Raw genomic sequence first — 22,190 nt, 5'->3', positions numbered from 1 at the left:
TTTTCTTTAAGGATTAAACTAAGGTCCTGCCCCCAGGTGGAGGAGTTCAAGTATCTCGGTGTCTTGTTCACGGATGAGGAAAGGTGGGAGCGTGAGGTCGATTGGTGGACCGGCGCAATGTCTGCAGTAATGCGGTCGCTGTACCGGACCGTCGTGGTGAAAAGAGCGCTGACCCGGAAGGCAAAGCTCTCACTTTAATGGTGGATCTATGTTCCCACCCTCACCTATGGTCACAAGCTTTTGGGTCATGACCGAAAGAACGACATCACGGATACAAGCTCACTCATCCGGTAGGGTCTTAGAGTAGAACCGCTTCTCTTTCACATCGAGAGGGGCCAGTTGATGTGGCTCGGGCATCAGAAATGTAAATAAAGTAACCCCTCGTTTTATCGCAACCACGATAGTAGGATTCCTTATCCATGAATTTAATATTTTTTGTAACTGGAGTACAGAAAACATATTTACGACTAGTAAAAAATACATATATTTGCTTCAATGTGCATATCATTTAACTAATAATATGCAGGATTCAACCACAAAAGAGCAAGATTTATTAATGAAAAAAACTTGATAGAGTGAAGCCGTGAAATTCGAACCATAATGTGGAGATTTCTATGTTTATTCAACAGTTGCCATCGCTGTTCCTCTAATTAGCCTTAAAGTACCAAATTGTACCAATTAGTAGAAAAAAATGAGAGTTACTTGACTTTTTGTTCAAATAATGATAAAAAACGGAGGAATAATGAAGCAGTAAGCAGCACAGCCGAGTGAATTTTTGGAACAATAAACCAAGTGTAAAGTTTCATGTAAAGATGTAGAAAGTGCTGAGGTGGAGAGACAGTGGGAGAGAAAATAATAGCAACAAGAAGCTGACAATTAGGGACAACTAATCACCAAGTGTTTAGCCAAGCGCATCCCCCCACACTGGTGCCAACGCTTGCACTGCGCTTGAACCTGTGCTGAATGCCAACGGCAGATAATTATAAACCCACGGGGCAGGCCTCCTCTGTGCACAGGGAGGTTTGGAGCCTCAGCCCAGCCTGAACTCCTGACCTTCTTCACACACCAAGCGTCTGTTGTGGGCTTCGGGAGGTGCAAGATGGGTCACAGCAAGCCGTGAGGCGAGAGAGGGAGAATGGCAGTGGGGGTGGTGAGGGGTGGTGGGGGGCCACAAGGGCAGGAGGTGGGGGACCGGGTAGGAAGGAGAGGCGGGGGATGGGTGAGGGCTGCAGTGCAGCAGGGGAATGAAAGGAGGTGGGGCGCACTTTTTTGTGGGGCCAATCAGGGAGGAGGGGACCACTTGACAAATCAGAGTCAAATCTTTAGTGAGAGAAATCCCTTTTGTTATGCCGTGGTGGCTATCTCTACTGACTTTATCAGCATTCAATAGGCGGGGAAATGTAGTCTGTTCAGCTCCTTTGCTAGACAATGACAAGCTTTTGTTTGAGCATTATCGGCTTGTCAGAGATTTCTCAACTTATCATGATGTTGCCAAACATTAGCCATCATTAATTATTCAAAGCTCTTAGAAGGTTTATAGTCATGGTTTGTGCTGTCAGTGAACCATTAAGCAGCACAACACAGAAGCAACACTTAAAATAAATGTAAATAAAAACATGTATAACTCATTTATACATATTCATGTTTTTTTTTCATTAAATTGATGGTTTTAAGGTAAATATACATTGGACCAATATTGTGACTTTGCTTGACTTCTAGGTTATTCTAATTTTAAAAATACATTTCAATGTAAAAAAAAACAGGCTTCACTACACATCTTAAAGTAAAGCCTGGGACTTCTCAAATATCATTCAGTCAGGTAAAGAACTGGGAGCTGGGAGTTAGTTCTCATTCAGTGAATAGGCTAACTTAGCTCGATGTTGCTGTTAAATCGCAAGTGTAATGTTAGCATCGTAGGCCACGCTGTTCACATTATAAAATATAAAAATTGCTCTTGCATTCAATGACTTTTCAGTTCCTAAAAGCATCTTTAAACTATGTACATTCCAGCATCAAGGCTGGATTTCGGCCTACACACTTCCAATACACTACTGTCGGATCTGTAACCATTAACATTTTTGAAAGTGGTACAATATTGATGGCCAAGCATTTTGGCTGTGATGTAGGAAACAATACATGTTTTGCTGTTGCTTGTCACTGATGACTGTCAGGCTTCATGTTCAGCTAGTCATTAGCCATTGTGCATAACACCCGCTTTGTAATTTTATGTATTTATTCAATTTTATTGTTCAGGCTGCACGGTGCCAGGGCCACACAGCTACTAGGAGACCTGAGTTCGATTCCACCCTCGGCATCTCTGTGTGGAGTTCGCATGTTCTTCTTGTGCGTGTCTGGGTTTTCTTCAGGTACTCCAGTTTCCTCCCACATTCCAAAAACATGCTAGGTTAATTGGTGACTCCAAATTGGGATAGGCTCCAGCACGCCCACAACGCTTGTGAGGATAAGCGATAGAAAATGAATGAACTAATGAATTAATTAATATGATTGTTCAGCCATGCACATCTCTATGTTGCAGCAGGTTTCATGTGTGACTCTATGATTATCATGACAATTAGCAAAAATCTAATGAAATCCAGGTTCTGTTGTTGGAAATGTCAGGAGGGACAACCTCGGCTCATTTGGCCTCCCCCTCTCATTCTGGAGTTCCTCTCGCTCTGTATGACTTTGCACTTTGCCAAATTGCCCATGATTTAATGTAATTGGGACCAGATAACGTTCCCTCACTCAACTCCGCATGCTTTGATCACTTGTGACCTTGCTGATGCTCAACTCTGACACACTGGCAGCCATTTGTAAGGTGCTTTGTGATTGCTCTCAGACAAAAACAGCCAGCTATATCAACAATATATTCAGGAGGTTGTGCAATGAGGCATAATGCCTCAATAGTGTTATTTATGTAAGTTTGCTGTTTGTTTCCTTTCATGAGTGATTGTCTGGTGAGACTACGACAAGATGTGCACCCAAATTGGAGATCAGGAGATTTGTAAATCCCTGTGCAAATTTGCATTGGCGCTCTCCTACTTCTCCCCGTTGTATTGCTCCTCTTTGAAACTTGTCTTGTGAGGCAATGGCTGCCAGATGGAGAATATTACACGTAATCACTTCCATTCTCCGGCTCTTCTACTCTCACTGCGAGGTGACACACCATCTTCCCCCAACATCTCCTCACAATGGACAATTACCCCGCAGCCATCAATCACCCCCGGTAAAGAACTCTGACACCCCCAAATCTGGTACAAATCATCTTTTTTTGATAACCCGGAGGAGTCTAAAGACCTCCTTTGCATATGATAGGTTCTGTATCCTTCCTGCTGTGCCCCTGCCATTGCTATTCTGTGCACCAAGCTGTCAAGAGTAATTTTCATACGTCCATGACTTTCAGTGTGGGGCAAGCATACATGCTGGAAAACATGCTTTTGATCCACTGCTGGATACAAATATGTGTGTCAGGGGTGTTGGCTGAGCTTTAAAGGTATACAGCCACATGCTTCTAGCTATGTTTGAAAGCAGAGGGGTGGGGGTTGACTGTGCCTCAGTCAAGCATATGGAAACGTTAAAAAACAGACAAAGAAGACTGACAAAATTGGACATGTTCACCTATCGACTGTCAAGGTTTGACTCGTGTCTTCATCCCCTGACAAGTCAAAACTTTTTCTTTTATCAAACATTTCACCCTGTACTCCCATATTTCTCATCCATGCTCTTCAATTACCATCCATCTCTTCCGCCCATCCCTTATTCCATGACACAGACAATAAAGGAGATTTTTTTCCATGGCTGACCCACAATTCACCCCTAACTCCACACTGTCCCAAACCACAGCAGGCGGTGCTGAGTAATGTTGCAGCTTCATGGTGTTGCACAGCATTCCACAATCCATCTATCCAGTTTCTGTGACTTGTCCTGTTCACGGTCATGGGGAGTTGAAGCCTATCCCGGCCAGCTACAGGCGAAAGGTGGACTACACCCTGAACTGGTCACCAGCCCATCACGTTGAGTGGGAACTAAATCTGCACAGTTGATTACAAAGTGTGCATTATCGGATGTCCCAACTACTATTAAAAGAATCACTACCATTAATAGTATCTGAAGTACAAAAATACACACAACCAACAATAAAGACACTCTTAATGCACAAAGTAATCATTCAAATGTACTTTTTTTGTTGATATGATGCACACAAAGCAAGGAACCTTGCCACGTCTCCTGTGAGGCGTTCAGGCGCAGTCGTAATTTTGAGTGTTAGGCGCTAATTGTTTTTTTCATTTTTATTCATGTACCCCCTGTGGCAATTGACGTACCCCACTTTGGGAACCACGGTACTACACTATTCATGTTCATGTCCACTGTGTTCTGCTTATGGGAATTTCACATGCCCCTCACTATTCTTAATATTTGGCTTTTTCCCACTTGTTGCAATGTTTCTGTTCACTGTGAATGGCACAAGCACAGAATGACCAAGTTGACTTGACCATTTTCTGGACTTTGAGGTAGTATCAGAGCCATAATGGAAGAATAAGAAGTGATCATGTCATGTGCGATACTTGACAACCAAGACAACAAACGTGGGAATCGATTGTCGCTAGTAAGTTATTTTATACATCACACCGGTCATCACGCATTTTATTATTCAATACTGGGATTCTGTGTTGCTGTTTGAACGTCATGGCAATGTTCCACGTTGGTTGGTTCTGTCTGAAATGTAAGGAAAAGTAAATGGGATCTACTTTTAAGGGTCTGATGCTGCAATTTTGTAAGATGTTAGTGTGAACAGTTTCTTGTTCCTCAAGTGAAATTCCAGAGAGAAATTAAGGGCGGTATAAGGAATATAGGAAATTGTACTTGATGATGGGAAATAGGAGATTGATGACTAAGGGGCTTCAAGCCAAAAATCAATGTGCACATGTACGTCCAGCTTGCGTATTGTACAGTCCCAATGGTAATGGTGGAACACAGTGCTGGGGTAGCATTCAAGCTATGTTATGTATTATTATTGCATCGCAACCCAAAGGAGTTGGGGTGCTGTTTCTTTACAAAGTGATGCTGGAATGCACATGGCAGTGTTATGAGTTGTTTTTGCAGGTCTGTCGGAATGCAGATCATTTTGTTGTCATCTGTAGATGAAATGCAAGAAAACTAGCTTTTCTAAAAAAAAAAATTAAAAAAAAACCCAAAAAACATTATCTTCATGCTCACATTCCCATGACCCTCATTTGACATGGTCTCATCATTGACCATTAGTGGTAAAATTAGCACTAGACCTGGTCAGATGATATCAAGACATTACTGCCTAGTCCGAGGGGAGCACCTGTTTCCGAATAAATCTTCACATAAACTACACTGATAGTGTAACTTAATCTTGTGACGGGCAATGTGGAAATTGGATTCCTCTCAATTTTTTTTCACACTCTTGTTTGAATTCACCATCTTATGACCTTCTGGTATAAGCCCCCCACCCATTTTGTGGTCCTCTTATCTTAGTTAAATCTGGATTTAAAGCAAAGACCCCAATCACATGTCTCCGCAGCCACCCTCATCTGTGAAAGGTGGCTGATGGTTTTGACCCTCAAGGTCTCAGGGTGGAGGTGTCGGCCCAGCCGGGTTTTTACTAGTGGAACCATGAACTGTGTCAGGTCATGTGACATTGAATGTAAACAAAACCAGTTTCGTTTGGTGCCACATCACCAGTAGCATTCCGACTTTAATGCTAACTTTTGATATGTAGTTCCACAAGGTTTAGATTGTCATTATATCTAATATGATAACATAAAATTAGCATAGCTTGTAGTTTTAATTGCAAAGAATACAGAGAATTCTGTATATGCACTATGAAGTTATTATTTTTGGAGGGCAGAATTAAAGTGGAAAGGTAAAGTTGTACTATCAGTACAACAAGTACAATCAACAAAGTGCAGCATTCATTGTAAACAACAGTACAATTGTCTACAACCACAGCTGTTAATGCCAATATTTTTTGAAAACCCCATTGTTTTTGCTTTTGTACAACTCGCAACCAGTGACTATAGGTGATATAGGTGATCATTTGCAACCTCAAAAACAAAAACCATTCAGATAAACAACTTGAAATGGTAGGTGTGAAACAACAGTACCTATATTTATTTAATGACACAGAAAACAGAAAGCAGTTTACATAGTTTTCAGCACCTTTTCTATCACCTTAAAGTGTGTGGAGGTGCACATTCATCCGTACCTTCCTGGATGTTGTTGCAAGCATTTCTGTCTGATCGGTGACAAAAACATTGGTGCTGTGAAATCCAAATATCCAAAAGCTCTTGTCGAGTGTGTATGAGCATAATAATAACAACAAAACTGAAAATCTGGAAGCAATGCTGGTCTTTGCTGTGTGAATCATATGTTCATATATGTTATTCATATCTGATTGTGAGATGCAGTATTGTTTGCTGGGTTCACTGGAAAAGTTAAAGGTGGATAAATGCCATGTAAAATGTGTTAGTTGAGCTATTTCGAGGCCTAAACTAAGTTAGCTGACAGTAGATTTAATAATGAATATTGAACTACCTCTTTACATACAGGCAATCCAGTGTTTTCATGCGATCATACCCGATTGTATATCCATTGATGCATGGCTGAGACTAACCCACTTTAATGGGGCAACTCATCCCCAAGCAAAGAAAGACGAGAGTCTAGACCTGGTCCCAAGAGGTCATAAATTTGTCTAGGCAGACCCAAGTCGGTCAGGCAGTAGAATAGCTCTCTAAAAAACATCCAGCGTGCTCCCGAGTTTAACCCTTTAACCCCATCTCATTGGTCGGCCTTTTATTCAAAGGGGGCTGGGGCTGGGGGTGGGGGTGATTTACTGGCGTTCACCAGGGAGAAAAACAAGCATCAGCCTCGTCTGTGATACAGGTATATGACCCAAGCTGCTGTCTTCATTATGGGATGGAGTAGCTGGGTATGTATGTGAAAATGCTGGGCTTTCAATACGAAAGAATATTTGATAAAGCTTTATTTTGGATGGTGATGTCCCTTTGTCCACCTCAATTTATTTTTTCTTTGCAAGCCCCACCCCTTATTGCTGCGATGTTACACAGCCCCTCTTCTTATCCCTAAATGAAATTCTTTGGGAAGTCATTTTATATCACCCTTTGACTGTTCATTGAACTGTAAAACCACCCCATTGGAAACAAAATAAAAGGATAGAAGAGGGGAGAGAAGGCGGGGGGCAAGGAGGAGAATTATAATTCTTTGCAGGCCTTTAGTATTAACCCAAACACCAGAGCTGTCAGCAGTTCAGAGAGGGAGGTGCGAGGGCCAAACATTCAGTGTTAATTGGCACTTTGTAAGCTCTGAGCCTTCCTTTTGTGAGCCAAGTGGAAGAGAGAGTGAGTGAGTGAGGGGAGGGAGGTAGGGACGGGGTGAGCTGAGGGAGGGAGAAGGAGAGAGAGGGCCAACGAGAGAGCTCTTGTTCTGGTGGGTTTGTTGGGCCTTGTTGAGGGTGTTTACGGTTCACTTCTTATCCTTTGTTAATTGGACTTTCTCCCTCCTCCACCCTCATCCCCAGCTCATGAAACAAAAAAAAAAGGAAAAAGAAGAATTCGGGCCTGCCACCCATACTCGTGGGGACTCTGCCTACCACCACTATTGCAGAAAGACATGATGAACATGGCAAGAAGAAAACAAACTACAGGACTGTGTTGCAAAAATCACCCATATTCACATTACTAGCAGGGTAGTAGAATTGTAGAGTTGTTCAAAAACAAGTATAAAGTATATTTGTGTTCGTTGTCCATCCATGGCCATTTGTGCAATTGGCAGGCAGCATGTGTTCTGACTAGAATGAGGCAGTAGATGTCAACGAATGGTCTCACACAACACATAACATTGTCACTGAAACATTATACAGTATAGTACCCCACATTTGAGCATCCATTTTATTATATACGGGACAATAGTGTAGAAAGTAAGCTGAGATATACTTTAGAGTGTATTATGTACAAATTGTATAGCGGTATACATTTACTATCAACTGAAAAGAACTAAACACACAAGCTATTACTGTAATATTGGCAACAAAAGTGAGTAAAAAAAGAATTGTGTCTTGCCTACAGTCAAGCATGGTGGTGGTTGCATCATGTTCTTGGGCTGCATGAGTGCTGCCAGCACTGGGCTACTGCGGTTCATTGAGGGAAAGTGTATTATTCTGAAGCCAGTCGTGATCCTCTTCCTTTGGCAACACAAGTGAGTACACTTCACAGTGAACCAATGTCCACATTTTGTACAAAATGTGAATATTTATATGAGCATTATTGTGCTTTAATCCTTTGGGGCATGGAATTCAATTCAACAGACCTGCACAGGTTGTAACTGGAATTAATTTCCACTCCTCCATGATGACTGATCACTGGTGGAGCTACTTGATGTTAGACACAGATGTTATTCCCACTGGGAATAACAGTGCTACTGCCATCATGCCTAGCTAAAGACTAGGCACAATAACATTCCTAGTCACTTTTGAGGCAATAATAGCTGTGTTGAGCCATTTTCAGTGGATATTAAATTGATCCTGCTATACACGCTTACTTCTCTAAAGTATATCAAAGTTTACTTTCTATAATATTGGCCCTTGAGCTAAAAGACAATGAGTTTTAAGGTGCTGGTGTGCCTTTTTCACCCCCCCCCCCCCCTCTCGCTCTCGCTTAGCCGAGCGACTGATATAAATAATAATAGCGGCGTTACTGAAAGGACACAGGTGTCAACCATTGTGCCACTGAGAATGGATCTTGGGGGAGGGAGGTCAGGGGCCACAGGGCCACTTCAGTCACCTTCTCACACCCACACTTTTTATTCACACTGGCACTCCCTTTCACAGGTTTTCCAACATGAACCCCACACAAACCACCCTCCCTCCCCTGTGTCGCCCCTGCCGTTCCTCTTCCTCGCTCTCGCCCTTTTGTTATCGTAGCTCAATGTTTTGTGAAAACTTTTCAGAGGTCATGCACAAGCTCGTTATTCAGGAAGATTAACATTCTTTTCAAAATTATCGCCTCACACAATGTTGCGGTTCAATGGCAGAATTTAACTTGAAGAGATAAAAAGTAAACATTATACTTCACGGAGGTAATAATTCATCTGTTTGTTTGGTTTTATTTGATTAATAATAGGTGGTTATTACTAGATCCTCATAACTCCCTGACTTATACTGTCTCAGAATAAGACCAGATTAATTAGTTCATTCATTCATTCATTTTCTACTGCTTATCCTCACGAGGGTCGCAGGGGTGCTGGAGCCTATCCCAGCTGTCTTCAGGCGAGAGGCGGGGTACACCCTGGACTGGTCGCCAGCCAATCACAGGGCACATATAGACAAACAACCATTCACACTCACATTCATACCTATGTACAATTTTACAATTAACCTAGCATGCATATTTTTCCAAAACATTGTAAACATAATTGACATTTTAAAAATGAACTACAATTACTTGTCTAATTTGCTACCATACTAATATTTAAAGTATTTTTACTGACATTTCTTCAGGTGTGCCAAGCCTGACTTTTTTTTCTATTGTTTGACCCCGAGATAGAGGATTATGGACCCTTTATCCTTCATGCTCAAAGAAGCACGACAACGTAGAATCGTAAATTGATGCTGCCGTGTGATTGGTTGAGGTGTACAGAACTATTACCATGAATGAAGGACCTGTATTTCTATCCTGGCAAATTACATTTCTGCTGCATGAGCAAGCAAATATAGCTGTCTTGTATATAAAACTACATTTGGTATTTCATTTGATTTTACATGTGTAGTATTGATATGCTAATCTGTGCCGCAGCTATATTAATCCACATGTGCATAACCTAATATAAAGTAAATAAAGTATGCTACAACCCAATTCCTCTGCAATATGCAAGATGGAGATGCTCTAGAAGGGTGAGAGGATTTATTACCCAGCATTATGGACACTAATCTGTTGCAGGTGTTTGTGGCTGTTCTCCGAGGCCATTACTGCTCCTAGCCGGGAGGCCCCAGCACCATATTTGTGACAGAGAAAAGAACAAGACTTTTTTTTCTTTGTCTCCCACAGTGGGATTAAACTATCACCACAAACGTCTCAAATCATGGCGAGTATAGAGATAAGGACAAAGAGAACATGCATTTCATAACTTACCCTATCAGTCATATCAATTGACATATCACAATAGTGTCAGTTGTATAATTAGTTATATTGGACTGTTGACATGACAGATTTCAAGTCATAATAGAAGATCTGTTATTTATTCACATGTGCCTTTTATACAGAACTCTGCAAAGAGTAACAATAGAGAGTACTACCTCTGAAAGATAAGTACCAGGACAACTTTGTCACACTATTCCATTCCCTTTTTCATAGAATAACAATGTGGAAGGAAGGCAGAAAAATGCCTGTCTAATCCGATACTCAGTAAAATTCAGGCTGATATCTGTGATCTGATACTGATACTTTTTAAAAGTTAGGTAGGTCATATCAGCATGAAGAATATAATACATTTAATTATTTTATTAGATAAATAAATTACCTTTCATTCACTCTCTATGCCACTTGTCCTCACAAGGTTCACAGGGCTATGCTGGAGCCTATTCCAGCTGACTTTGGGCAAAGGCAGGGCCAATCGCAGTGCACACACACTCAAGCATTCAAACTCACATTCATACTTTCATACAATTTACAGTCTCCAATTAACCTGACATGCATATTTTTGGAATGTGGGGAATGTGCCTGGAGAAAACTCACACACACCCACGGGGAGAACATTTAAACTCTACAGAGAGAAAGTCCAACAGATTCCAACCCAGAGCTTCCAGTATAAAGTATGTTGAGGTAACGAGGTGATTTCCAATATAGCCAAGCTAATATATAACAACAGAAAAACAGGACACCATTATATGACATATGTGAAAACGGACAGCTAGGATACCGGGTTCGATTCTGCGCTCCAGCATCTTAGTATGGAGTTTGCATGTTCTTCCCGTGCATGCGTGGGTTTTCTCCGGATATTCCAGCTTCCTCCCACATTCCAAAAACATGTTAGGTTAATTGGTGACTCCAAATTGTCCATAGGTATGAATGTGAGTGTGAATAGTTGTTTCTCTATATGTGCCCTGTGATTGGCTGGCGACCAGTCCAGAGTGTACCCCGCCTCTCGCCCAAAGACAGCTGGGATAGGCTCCAGCATGCCCGCGACCCTCATGAGGATAAGCGATACAGAAAATGTATGGATGGTTTAAACAATCAAAAAAGTAAAATAATAAAACCATTAAAATTAATGATAAACTTACTTATCCACAATTAACACATGGTTCTGTTTACAATCAGTCACCAGACATTTCAGAAAAACGTTGCCTCAAATGATACCACAATGGCATATTTGCACATATTGCTCATGTTATTGTTTACAACTATCCATCCATCCACCCATCCTTTTTCTATGCCACCTATCCTCACCAGGATCACGGGGGTATGCCGAAGCCTATCTCAGCTGACTTTGGGCGAGACTGGCCGTGTTCACAACTAATCACCAAAAAAATGATCTTCTACGGAATGTTCTACATTTTCAATTTCTTCACTTTTAAAACAACAATGCCAGAACATTTCCTATGCCCAGCAGAGACATTACAGCATTACTTCCACTCAAATATTGGATAATATTTTTCTGCTGCTCCACATGACCAAACCTGGCAACATCTGCAGGTGAAACTTTCAGCAAAAAAAAAAACCAAAAACATTGTTTTGAATTTTGTTTACCTTTTCCATCTTTTTTTATGACAATGACAACTCACTTCTGATATACAGTAGAACCCCAACCCCGACCCCATGCCACCCTTTGCTTTCTATCAGCAGGGTACCCTCTAGGAAGTAGGACAATAAAGCCAAGACCACCAAGGATGGATTAATCCAACAGCTTCACAGGATGCCTGTGGTGCCTTTGGACCCAAGCGAACAAAGACACAAAAGGAACCCAGTGAGAAAGCATTGCTCTGCTGGAAGTCTGCAATCACTACCGTGGTCAGCTTCCTTTAGAATGACAACATATGATACTGGGATGGTGAAAAATAAAATAATAAAAAAGGGAGTGTCGATGCAGTTAGGCTTTAGATGTTTGGAAAATTGCAGTTTTTGATTATTTTAAAATTAAATCTTTTTCAATGAATTTTTGGTATGGACTTAAAATGAAGATGGTTTTGAAGTGTTTGGAAACGTGGACTACTGTACAGTCCTTAACTGCCTTGGCACTACTGCCCTCATATGGACATTGAAGGTACTGATTAGAGCACCCACTTTTGGACAGGGAGATAGACGCTGGCTGTATTTGAATTCGGGGTCTATATCCTACTAGGCCAGTAGCTTACCCGGTCTACGAAGGCCAGACGTTCGTAGGCTCCTCCTCCAGCCGCGTACCAGCCTGGTGAATTCAGACGGTCTCGCCTTCCTCACACTTCCTGGTTGTGTCACGTGGTCTCATGTTTACCCTGTGACGTCCTTACAGAATTACATCTGCCTTTGATCGCGACTTAAGTAGTAACATAACTAAAGTGAAGGCGAACAAACAAAATTCACATTTCGAAGCAAAGTTATGATATTAAATTGTAGAAATATTAATAGCTCCTTTATTTAGTTATTACTTTTTGGCTACTTCGTTCATTTGTACAACACTCTGATCAGCAACAATATATGTATTATTTGATGCCATATATGACTTATATGATGTAGTATAACAATGTAGCATCCTTTACTGTATCAAGCTGGAGGGCAGGTGAAATAATGATGATGTGCAGGAAGCCAAAGGAGAAGGTTTGGAGGCCATCAGTGACGTTCCATGGTGGTTCCACATACCTGCGGCTGTCATTATTATCTTTAGTGTATTAAAACTATTATATTTGCATTCTTTACAAAGTTTATGATGTAGGTCTTTTGTGTTGACATCATTGAGAAAGAGTATTTTCTTTGAAAAGGGTTAGTGACATGGCAATGGAGATCATCCTTGCACACCTAACGAATGTGTGATGACGAGGTCAGTGGAGACATGCACCAGTCCACATGATTTCCCAGTGACAGACACAAGACATCTTTGTGGATGGAACACATGCACGCATATGAAATACATCTTTCATATAGTCACTGTATTTTCATTCATGTCTGTGATGTAGCCATTTGCTAAGCCTGTTATAAATAATTGTCCGTGACACTGTAAATATGACCAACATCAACTTCATATTTAATTCTGCCTTACAAATGATTTACTGTATTCAAATACAGTAATCATTTGTTGCAATTAATACAGAAGAAGACAACCACAAGAGCAGTCATTTCAGCACAATATTTATTCATTGACATTCTTTACTCAGACATAGACATAAACATAATGGTAGGAACATCAAAGTAAACTGTTTTTCTCTTACAGAACAGACTGAAACACTTTATAATTAAGAGAGAAAAAAATCCAAACGAAAATGTCCCTGTGCGAAAAAGTGATTGCCCCCTAAACCTAATAACTGGTTGGGCCACCCTTAGCAGCAACAACTAAATCAAGAGTTTGCGATAACTTGCAATGAGTCTCCTACAACGCTGTGGAGGAATTTTGACTCATTCGTCTTTGCAGAATTGTTATAACTCCACCACATTCAAGGGTTTTCCAGCATGAATTTTTTAAGGTCATGCCACAACATCAGAATTCATGGTTCCATTTATCAGCAATACAGCCCCAGACCATCACACCACCTCCACCATATTTTACTGTTGGTCTGATATTCAGAAATGCTGTATTAATTTCCAAAAAGTTAAACTTTTATCTCATCAGAGTATTTTCCCAAAGGTCTTGGGGATCATCAAGATGTTTTCTGGCAAAATTGAGACGAGCCTTGATTTTCTTTTTGTTCAGTAGTGGTTTTTGTCTCGGAACTCTGCCATGCAGGCTGTTTTTGCCCAGTGTTTTTCTTTTGGTGGAGTCATGAACACTGACCTTAACTGAGCCAAATGAGCCTGCAGTTCTTGGATGTTGTTGTGGTATCTTTGTGATCTTTTGGGTGAGTTGTTGCTGCGCTCTTGGGGTAATTTTGGTTGGCCAGCCACTCCTGGGTTGGTTGACCACTGTTACATGTTTTCGCCATTTGTGGACACTGTTCGCTGGAGTTCCAAAGCTTTAGAAATGGCTTTAATGCCTTTTCCAGACTGATTGAGTTCAATTAATCAATTAATCTCAAAGAAAAATAGGGCCATGTAGGTTGGATTTGTTTTCTCCTTTAGTAATAAAACATTTCATTTTAAAAAAATGCCTTTTTTGTTCTGTTGTGTGACTCATATTTAAATTTGTTTGATGATTTGAAACATTTAAGTGTGACAAACATAAAAAAAAGAAAGAGTACTTCCTTATATGGGCATGGCTGTAAGTCAGATAGCTCTCTGCCATCCCCCAAGCTCTGCTTCTCTGTTTATGTTGCTAGCAATGGCTCATAAGGGAAAGCCACATTTGTTTACAATTCCGAAAGATGTCCTGAAGTAACCTATTTCCTGAGAAACTCCGGACTGTCCAGTCGGTATTTACGGATCGGATTCGGGATCCAACACATATATGTTAAAAGCAGGTTAAAAAGACACATCACAATTTATTATCAACTCCTATAAAGTTAGTTTTGCAGCTAGTAGCACAAATCGGCTATCCTTCTAAGCACTCGGAAGTGTGACCAACCACAGCAGAGTGGGTGTGCCTTTAGGCGGGCCATTGGTGGAATAAATTAAAACAGACCGTTTTCGCGGGAAACATAAAATCAGAAGAAATACAGCTGAATAGGTGCAGATTCTGGAAGAACTAGAAAGCTTTCTGTGCTGGTCATCGTTTGTAGATGCTCAATGGCAGTCCACAACTCAATACAAAGAGCCAAAAAATTAGCATAATAGGTCCCCTCTAGATATCAAGTCAAAGTACACACTCATTCCATGTTTTTATGGGATATTGTTGTAGGAGCTTTGTATTACATAGTCGCTGATGGAGGGGAAGAAGTCTTTAGTAAGTGTGACGATGTAGGTGTACCACGGGTAGAACAGCTCCCGCTCTCCAGTAGCTCCTGTCATGATGATTTTCAATGCTGCTTCACTGGCGGGGTAGGCTGGCATATTAGTGACACCCCTAGGATTTTAAAAAAAAATGGATTAATAATTCACTTGGCACTATTTGTGTGGTCTCTGCACATTTTTCTTTTTAAGCAATATGTGCAAAAGTCTGCTGAGAAAAAATGGGAAAATTCATTTTTTTTCTTTGTATGGTTGTGCTGTAATAATCAGTGCTTTACAGTTAATAATACTCTACATGATTGTTATAGGTTTGCATGTATTTTTATGACTCTTAAGGTGTGATTTGACTGCAAAATCATCAAATTACACACTTTTTTATGGTTTTGTTGTCTCGTGAGATAAATTGCTTTGTTGTAAGCCTTTAAACATCAGTAAGTCAAGTCTTCTTCTTGGCTGTCTTCTAGTATTTCTTAATTAAGTATGTTTGACATTTGTTGTCATTGCTCTTGTTTGTCATTGTTTATCAATAAGATACCTGTCAATATGGCAATTCTATCAGTTACATAAACTGTATTGAAAACAGGTGGGTGTGTTCCAAAGGATGAAGTAATAGGGCTTTTATATTGGCCATTGTGTTTTGTTCTGTAGACATACTTGACTTTCTCCATGGCTGCGTCAGTGTCAATGAGGCCCAGTGTGCATATGGAGATGGATACATTGCTCTTCTTCAGGGCCAGCTCATGACGTAAAGTCCCAAAGAAGCCATTCAATGCAAATTTGGTTGAGGTGTATGGAGCCACAAAAGGACTGGTCATTTTACCTGTGAAGCATCAACAACAACATTACCATTATTATCATTACACAATATGCAATAACAGTCATGCAGTTACTTACCTAAAAGAGATGAAACGACCACAAGCTTGCCTTTATTTTGCTCCAGGAAAGGGAGACCTTTCCAGGCCATCTGAGCATAACTCAGGAAGTTGACCTTTACGGAAGGACACACATTTATACACAAGGATGCCACAGTACTGCAAAGTAACTAAATACGATTACTGATGTATTCATTCATTTTCTACCGCTTGTCCTCACGAGGGCACGGGGCTGCTGGAGCCTATCTCAACTGTTTTCAGGTGAGAGGCGGGGTACACCCTGGACTGGTCGCCAGCCAATCACAGTGCACATATAGACAAACAACCATTCACACTCACATTCATACCTATGGACAATTTGGAGTCGCCAATTAACCTAGCATGTTTGTGAAATGTGGGAGGAAACCGGTGTCCCAGGAGAAAACTCACGCATGCACGGGGAGAGCATGCAAACTCCACACAAGAGATGCCCGACGGTGGAATCGAACTTGGGTCTCCTCGCTGTGTGGCCTGCGCTTAGCAAAATATACAACCTCGAATCTTGGGAAATTTGCACAGTGGTGGTTTATGGCCCACACATTACATTGTGATGGAGATGCGGAAAAACGTTCCAGATACAGGAATTAACGTTCACCAACTAGTATGAAAAATGGCACCATCCCGTCTTTTTGCCATTCTCACTGAACCAGGAAGTACTGACTACAGTTACGCCTATGTGTGTTATTACCTTCATCAGCCACAGAAGGTGCTGTACATCTCCCTCCCACATGCTGAAGGGACTCGGACCAATGTGGTTGAGAACGAGGTAATCTAGACCTCCTAACTGCTCCACAGCGAACTCTACCACTCTGTCTGGGTCTGATTCACTAGACATATCCGCTGCCATGTACACGGCCTTCTGGGCTCCTAAGCTCAGGCACTTTTCCACCACCTAGAGGCCAGGATGAGAGTCAACTATGAGAGTTGTTAACTCTAAAGATCATCTTTTAACTTACCTGCTGTAAGACTTTTTCTCTCCTAGCTGTAATAACAATCTGGGCACCAAAGGTGGCGTAGTGATAGGCCATTTGTTCACCAATGCCAGAGCTGGCGCCAGTCACCAAGACCTTGGCACCTCGGAGGGATTCTGGAATAAAGTCAAATGCTGCAGTTTGGCTCCAAAAATAACCAAATCATATTTACCAGCACCCTTTTGTTGAGCTTGGGGGGGGGGGGGTGTTTTTTGTATGTAAAAAGCGGTTATGATTATGTTATGATGTTATGATTTAGGATAATGGTCATCAATGAAAGGGCTCGAATTTCACAGCTTCACTCAATCACATTTAAAAAAATATGTCAATGAATAAATGATGTGTTTTGTGGTTGAATACGACCCATTACTAATTGAAACATACTACTGGAGCAAACCATTTTTTGCCTATTTTAAGCATAAAAATGGCTAAATAAAATAAAATACAAGTATAAGACATTCAGAAGACACATTCAAATAAATTATGATATAGTGTAACCTCCACTGGTCACTAGGTGTCAGTAATGTTACATTATTAATTACTTGATGATCTCACAACAGATAATAATCCCAAATAAAAATCCCTAATAAAAACACTACTGTTGCTGCAGGAACCAATGACTAGCTAAAACTGAACTCTGAACCCGGCACTCAGCTCTCCTAGGGAATACATTTATAGCAACACCCACAAACATGGGTCTTATTTATGACTATGAATGCTTATTACATCTACTATATTTTTATACGTATGCTCTAACAACACTCAACAAATATACAGATGCAACACTTATTTTTGATGAGCTGAAGTCAAAGATGTCAAACTTTGTCTTCTCCGGAGATGCAGTGCTATATGATATATTTAACTGGAATTGCTGATCCCAACAACCAGTGATTTGTAAAGGAAAATCTTGGAAATTATCAGGGGTGCCCAAACCTTTTCATACTACTGTATGCACCTAGATACAATTTTGAGGTAAATCAGTTAAGTCATGTTTACCTAAGTCTAATTAACCAACAACAGGAGCTGTAAACATTGGCATGTTACAATTGTGGTCAAAAGTTTACATACACTTGTAAAGATCATAATATCATAGCTCTCTTGAGTTTCCAGTAATTTCTACAACTCTGGTTTTTCTCTGATAGAGTGATTGGAACAGATACTTCTTTGTAAAAAAACATTCATGAAATTTGGTTCTTTTATGACTTTATTATTGGTTAACAGAAAAAGTGACAAATCTGCTGGGTCAAAAATATACATACAGCAACATGAATTAGCCATGTTGATGCCTTAGAAAGTTGTGTAAATGAAATAAGCTTCATAACATCTTGTGAGTTATTATGAGTGAGTACAGCCGGTGACTTCACTGAGACCATTTAAATAGGGCTCATTGGATACAAACACCCATAAACGCTACAATAGGAAAGTCAAAGGAGCTCAGCACGGATCTGAAAAAGCGAATCATTGACTTGAACAAGTCACTTGGAGCCATTTCAAAGCAGCTGCAGGTCCCCAAAGCAACAGTGCAAACAGTTGTTTGTAAGTATAATGTGCATGGCACTGTTTGTCACGATCAGGAAGCAAATGCAAGCCATCATTTGCTGCTGAGAAAAAAATGGGTCAGGAAGGTGAAAAGTCAACCGAGAACCATCAAAAAGCAGATCTGCCAAGAATTAGAAGCTGCTGGAACACAAGTGACCACAGTCAAGCATGTTTTGCATCGCTCTGGACTGAGAGGTGTGCCGTGCGAGAAGGAAGCCCTTGCTCCTTAAGGCTTGACTGAAGTTTGCTTCTGATCACATGGACAAAGACAAGACCTTCTGGAGGAAAGTTCTGTGGTCAGACGAAACAGAAATCGAGCTGTTTGGCCACAATGCCCGGCAATGTTTGGAGGAGAAAAGGTGAGGCCTTTAACTCGAAGAACACCATGCCTACCATCAAGCATGGTGGTGATAGTATCATGTTGTGGGGCTGTTTTGCTGCCAATTGAACTGGTGCTTTACAAAGTATAAATAAATAATGAAGAAAGAGGATTGCCTTCAAATTCTTCTAAAATCATCAGCCTGAAAGTTGGGTCTTGGACGCAGTTGGTTGTTCCAACAGGATATTGACCCCAAACATCCATCAAAAGTGGTAATGGAATGGCTAAATCGTGCTAGAATTACGGTTTTAGAATAGCCTTCCCAAAGTCCTGACTTTTGAGAACATGTGGACAATGGTGAAGAAACAAGTCAGAAAGCCAACAAATTTAACAGAACTGAATTCTGTCAAAAGGAGCGGTAAAAGATTCCACCTGAAGCGTGTGGATGGCTACCAAAAGCACCTAATTGAAGTGAAAATGGCCAGGGGACATGTAACCAAATATTAGCATTGCTGTATGTATATTTTTGACCCAGCAGATTTGGTCACTTTTTCTGTTATATGATAAAGTCATAAAAGAACCAAATTTCAGCCATGACATTATGTTCTTTACAAGTGTATGTAAACTAAAATGATGGCTGTAAGTTCTAAATATACTTTATGCTATATGAGCAAATTAAACCAAGACTTAATGATGAAACTGGACAATTCTGTCTTTATATTTCAGTGTTTTTGCTATTGACGGACGGGAGTTTAAACTAATACAAATTCAAAGAAAGATTCCAAGATAACCATATATAATAGAATAAATGTGCCACTAATGGAGCAACAACGTTATCTAATAACTGACACTAATACTAATAGAAAGTGATAATACTAATAGAAGTGAGAAGTAGCTTGGCTGTGGGTTAAGGTCCAATGCTTTGACGGGATACACTTGCACATATTTGCCTGTTTACACAGATGCAGTTTTATAATCTTGTACTTTGACCAGTTTCCCACTCTGCTTTTACAAATTATACGATCTTATCGCCAGTTAGCAGTGACTGGTAACCAGTGTTTAATTAGTCTTGCAGGCATTCTGCATGGTTTGTAACCAGCCCTATAGACATACCCCGTATTAGACATGCATACGTGCAAGCCCAATGACTTCCCCACTGTGTAATTCAACCGCCTGCAGATGCTGGACTGAAGGCTACATTCTCAAATCGTGTTAAATAAATGCAGTATGCACTCTACAGTCACAAGCATGTCGAATAATGTGCGGTTACACACTCACTTTGAGCATCTCTTCACCAATTTATCCGCCGGGTAATGTTAAACTTCCCTGCAAATATCACCCAGTGGTAACATGTTCTCCAAAGACAGATACTGTATTTAGTGGAGGGTATAGTAATCTGTAGCTTCCCATCACCTGGACGGAAGAAGACGAAAGAAGATCACATTCAGTATGCAGGCGTTTCGCTTGTAATTGGTGCTGGAGGGGTCTTGCATTCAACCACCACAGTACAGTATAGGCATTTTTCTTATCATATGAACAACGATTGGTCATGTTTATAAATAAATGTAAAGAAATCCAAGATTTCTATTTAGTAAGCTTACTTAATTAGTAACAAAAATCATAATTACAATGTCAGGCTGTACAACCAGCACCGCTCCCAATAGACTTCTACACCACTTTGTACAACTGTGTAATACTTCAATACTTGTAATACTTGTGTAATACTTTTTTTTATAGTCAGTATAGTTACTCCAGACCCCATTCACTGTGCAATATCTGATCAACCTCCATGTGCAATATTAAGGGCTCTAAATGCAATATACTAAGTTCTATGTGAAGTATTTCCATAATGCCTCATATCAACTCTCTAACAAGATCTCAGTGTATAGACTGGTCATATATCTCATCTGGTTTCATATTACCTACATACTGTATTGTATATAACTCTGGGAAAAACTGTTGATTTTTTGTTAATACTTGGGTTGTTTATATTGTTTATTTTTCTATATTGTGTATTTTGTACTGCTTAACTGACTCTGTACTCTTGCTGCTGTGCAATACAAATTTCCACACTGAGGGACGAATAAAGGCATATCTTAATCTTAATCTTAATTGTTGTTGTTATTATATTTATGAAGAGTACTTTTAAACAAAATATAATATAACATTTTCCAAAATTACAAATAATCTTTGATATGATCCAGTGATAAGCTCAAGGTAAATAAATAATAATAATATAATTAAACAATAACTACATTCAGCATTATGTATAATGTTATTATTGATATTGTTATTCACCACAAAGTTGTACATATTTTAAATTATGATGTTATGATAATTTCTACAAATCAACATGGTTTACCTTAATATTTGGACCACAAAAAACTGCAAATACATTTTAATGGACACCAAAGCCTTTTAATGTGGGTGAATGATTTACATATTATAGTACTACTGCTTGGCCTCATAAACCTAGCATTTTATTTTCGTCATATTGTCTGAAAAACTTACATAAGTAAGTGCAGAAGAAAGTCACCTTACCTGCTTTGAAAGTGGGTGCAGTCCATTTGACAGCAAGGAATGCAACAGCAATACTTGCTAGCAGGATTTTTGTCAATGTTTTCATGTTGTACACTAATTTGGAATTACATCAAATGACGAGTAAATCCCTGGATTTCCGAGCTACTTTGCAAAAGGAGTGAATCGTATAATCCAGAGCTTTTTTTATCTGATCCCTCCCCTCTTGGCTTGTACTGCAGGGGGGTGTGTCGTTCCGATAAGTTAATTGAACCTTGATAGGCGTTGACCTCCTTCAAACAGAATTGTGTTTACTAGAGGAAACGATTAATGTTGTATATTTGTGTTTTTATAATGACACCACTATTGGCATCGTAAGGATATAGGGTTAGCTCACTTCTCTTGGGGGTATTTTTAGATCTAAAGTCGCAATTTTGTGGTTGCATATCATTAGTGTTCTATAAAATTTATTCTAATGTTTATATATTTACACTTATGTGTGACTGCGAGCTTCGCTTGAGTAAAGAATGCTGTGTAGAGATAGAGAGGTGACTCAGGTGATATTTCCCACCCCTCACACACATAAATTCGGCACTTTGACGTCATAAACAAGCACTCTCGTTAGATAGAGTAGTCTAATGTACATGATTTTCCGTAGTACGCCCTGCGCAGGTTTGGCCGCCATGACGGTGAGCAGAATACAAAAATATCGCATCTTATGTTTTCGGCACATTGTTACGCCATGAATTGCGGCAGTAGAGAGTCCAAAAGACCAGATTTGTCACGTGCAGGTCACATGTCTGCAATATAATGAATTTTACACATTTATATGTATATGTACATATACACATACATATGAATTGTACTTCGTAAATAACATTCA

General features: G+C 40.1%; 1 protein-coding gene and 1 long non-coding RNA gene across 2 annotated transcripts in view; one reads left to right on the top strand and one right to left on the bottom strand.

Moving 5' to 3' along the window:
• LOC131129893 (uncharacterized) overlaps positions 1-12,397 on the top strand; it is a 42,887-nt gene extending 30,490 nt beyond the window's left edge. The window contains exon 3 of the long non-coding RNA XR_009129915.1: positions 11,883-12,397. This is a non-coding gene — a long non-coding RNA (uncharacterized LOC131129893). The remainder of the gene's footprint in view (positions 1-11,882) is intronic.
• Positions 12,398-13,345: 948 nt separating this feature from the next.
• On the bottom strand, positions 13,346-21,634 carry hsd11b1la (hydroxysteroid (11-beta) dehydrogenase 1-like a). Its single transcript, XM_058074097.1, has 6 exons — positions 21,332-21,634; positions 16,918-17,048; positions 16,650-16,853; positions 15,945-16,038; positions 15,705-15,870; positions 13,346-15,165 (listed from the first exon to the last, which is right to left on the bottom strand). Exons 1-6 carry the CDS (start codon positions 21,414-21,416, stop codon positions 14,982-14,984), a joined length of 864 nt encoding a protein of 287 aa, XP_057930080.1. The 5' UTR covers positions 21,417-21,634; the 3' UTR covers positions 13,346-14,981.
• Positions 21,635-22,190: the final 556 nt, after the last annotated feature.

Source organism: Doryrhamphus excisus, chromosome 5 (genome assembly GCF_030265055.1).
Source record: "Doryrhamphus excisus isolate RoL2022-K1 chromosome 5, RoL_Dexc_1.0, whole genome shotgun sequence".
NCBI classification, from domain to species: Eukaryota; Metazoa; Chordata; class Actinopteri; order Syngnathiformes; family Syngnathidae; genus Doryrhamphus; species Doryrhamphus excisus.
Note: the sequence above shows the minus strand (reverse complement) of the source record. Positions and strands in the feature narration are given on the sequence as shown.

What these genes read in the sequence shown, in the direction of transcription:
- hsd11b1la (XM_058074097.1), bottom strand. Translation starts at nt 21,416, where the DNA reads ATGAAAACATTGACAAAAATCCTGCTAGCAAGTATTGCTGTTGCATTC. An exon ending in TGCACCCACTTTCAAAGCAG is followed by an intron (nt 17,049 to 21,331) that starts GTAAGGTGACTT and finishes ACTTTATTCCAG; the next exon opens with AATCCCTCCGAGGTGCCAAG. An exon ending in GGTCGTTTCATCTCTTTTAG is followed by an intron (nt 15,871 to 15,944) that starts GTAAGTAACTGC and finishes GATGCTTCACAG; the next exon opens with GTAAAATGACCAGTCCTTTT.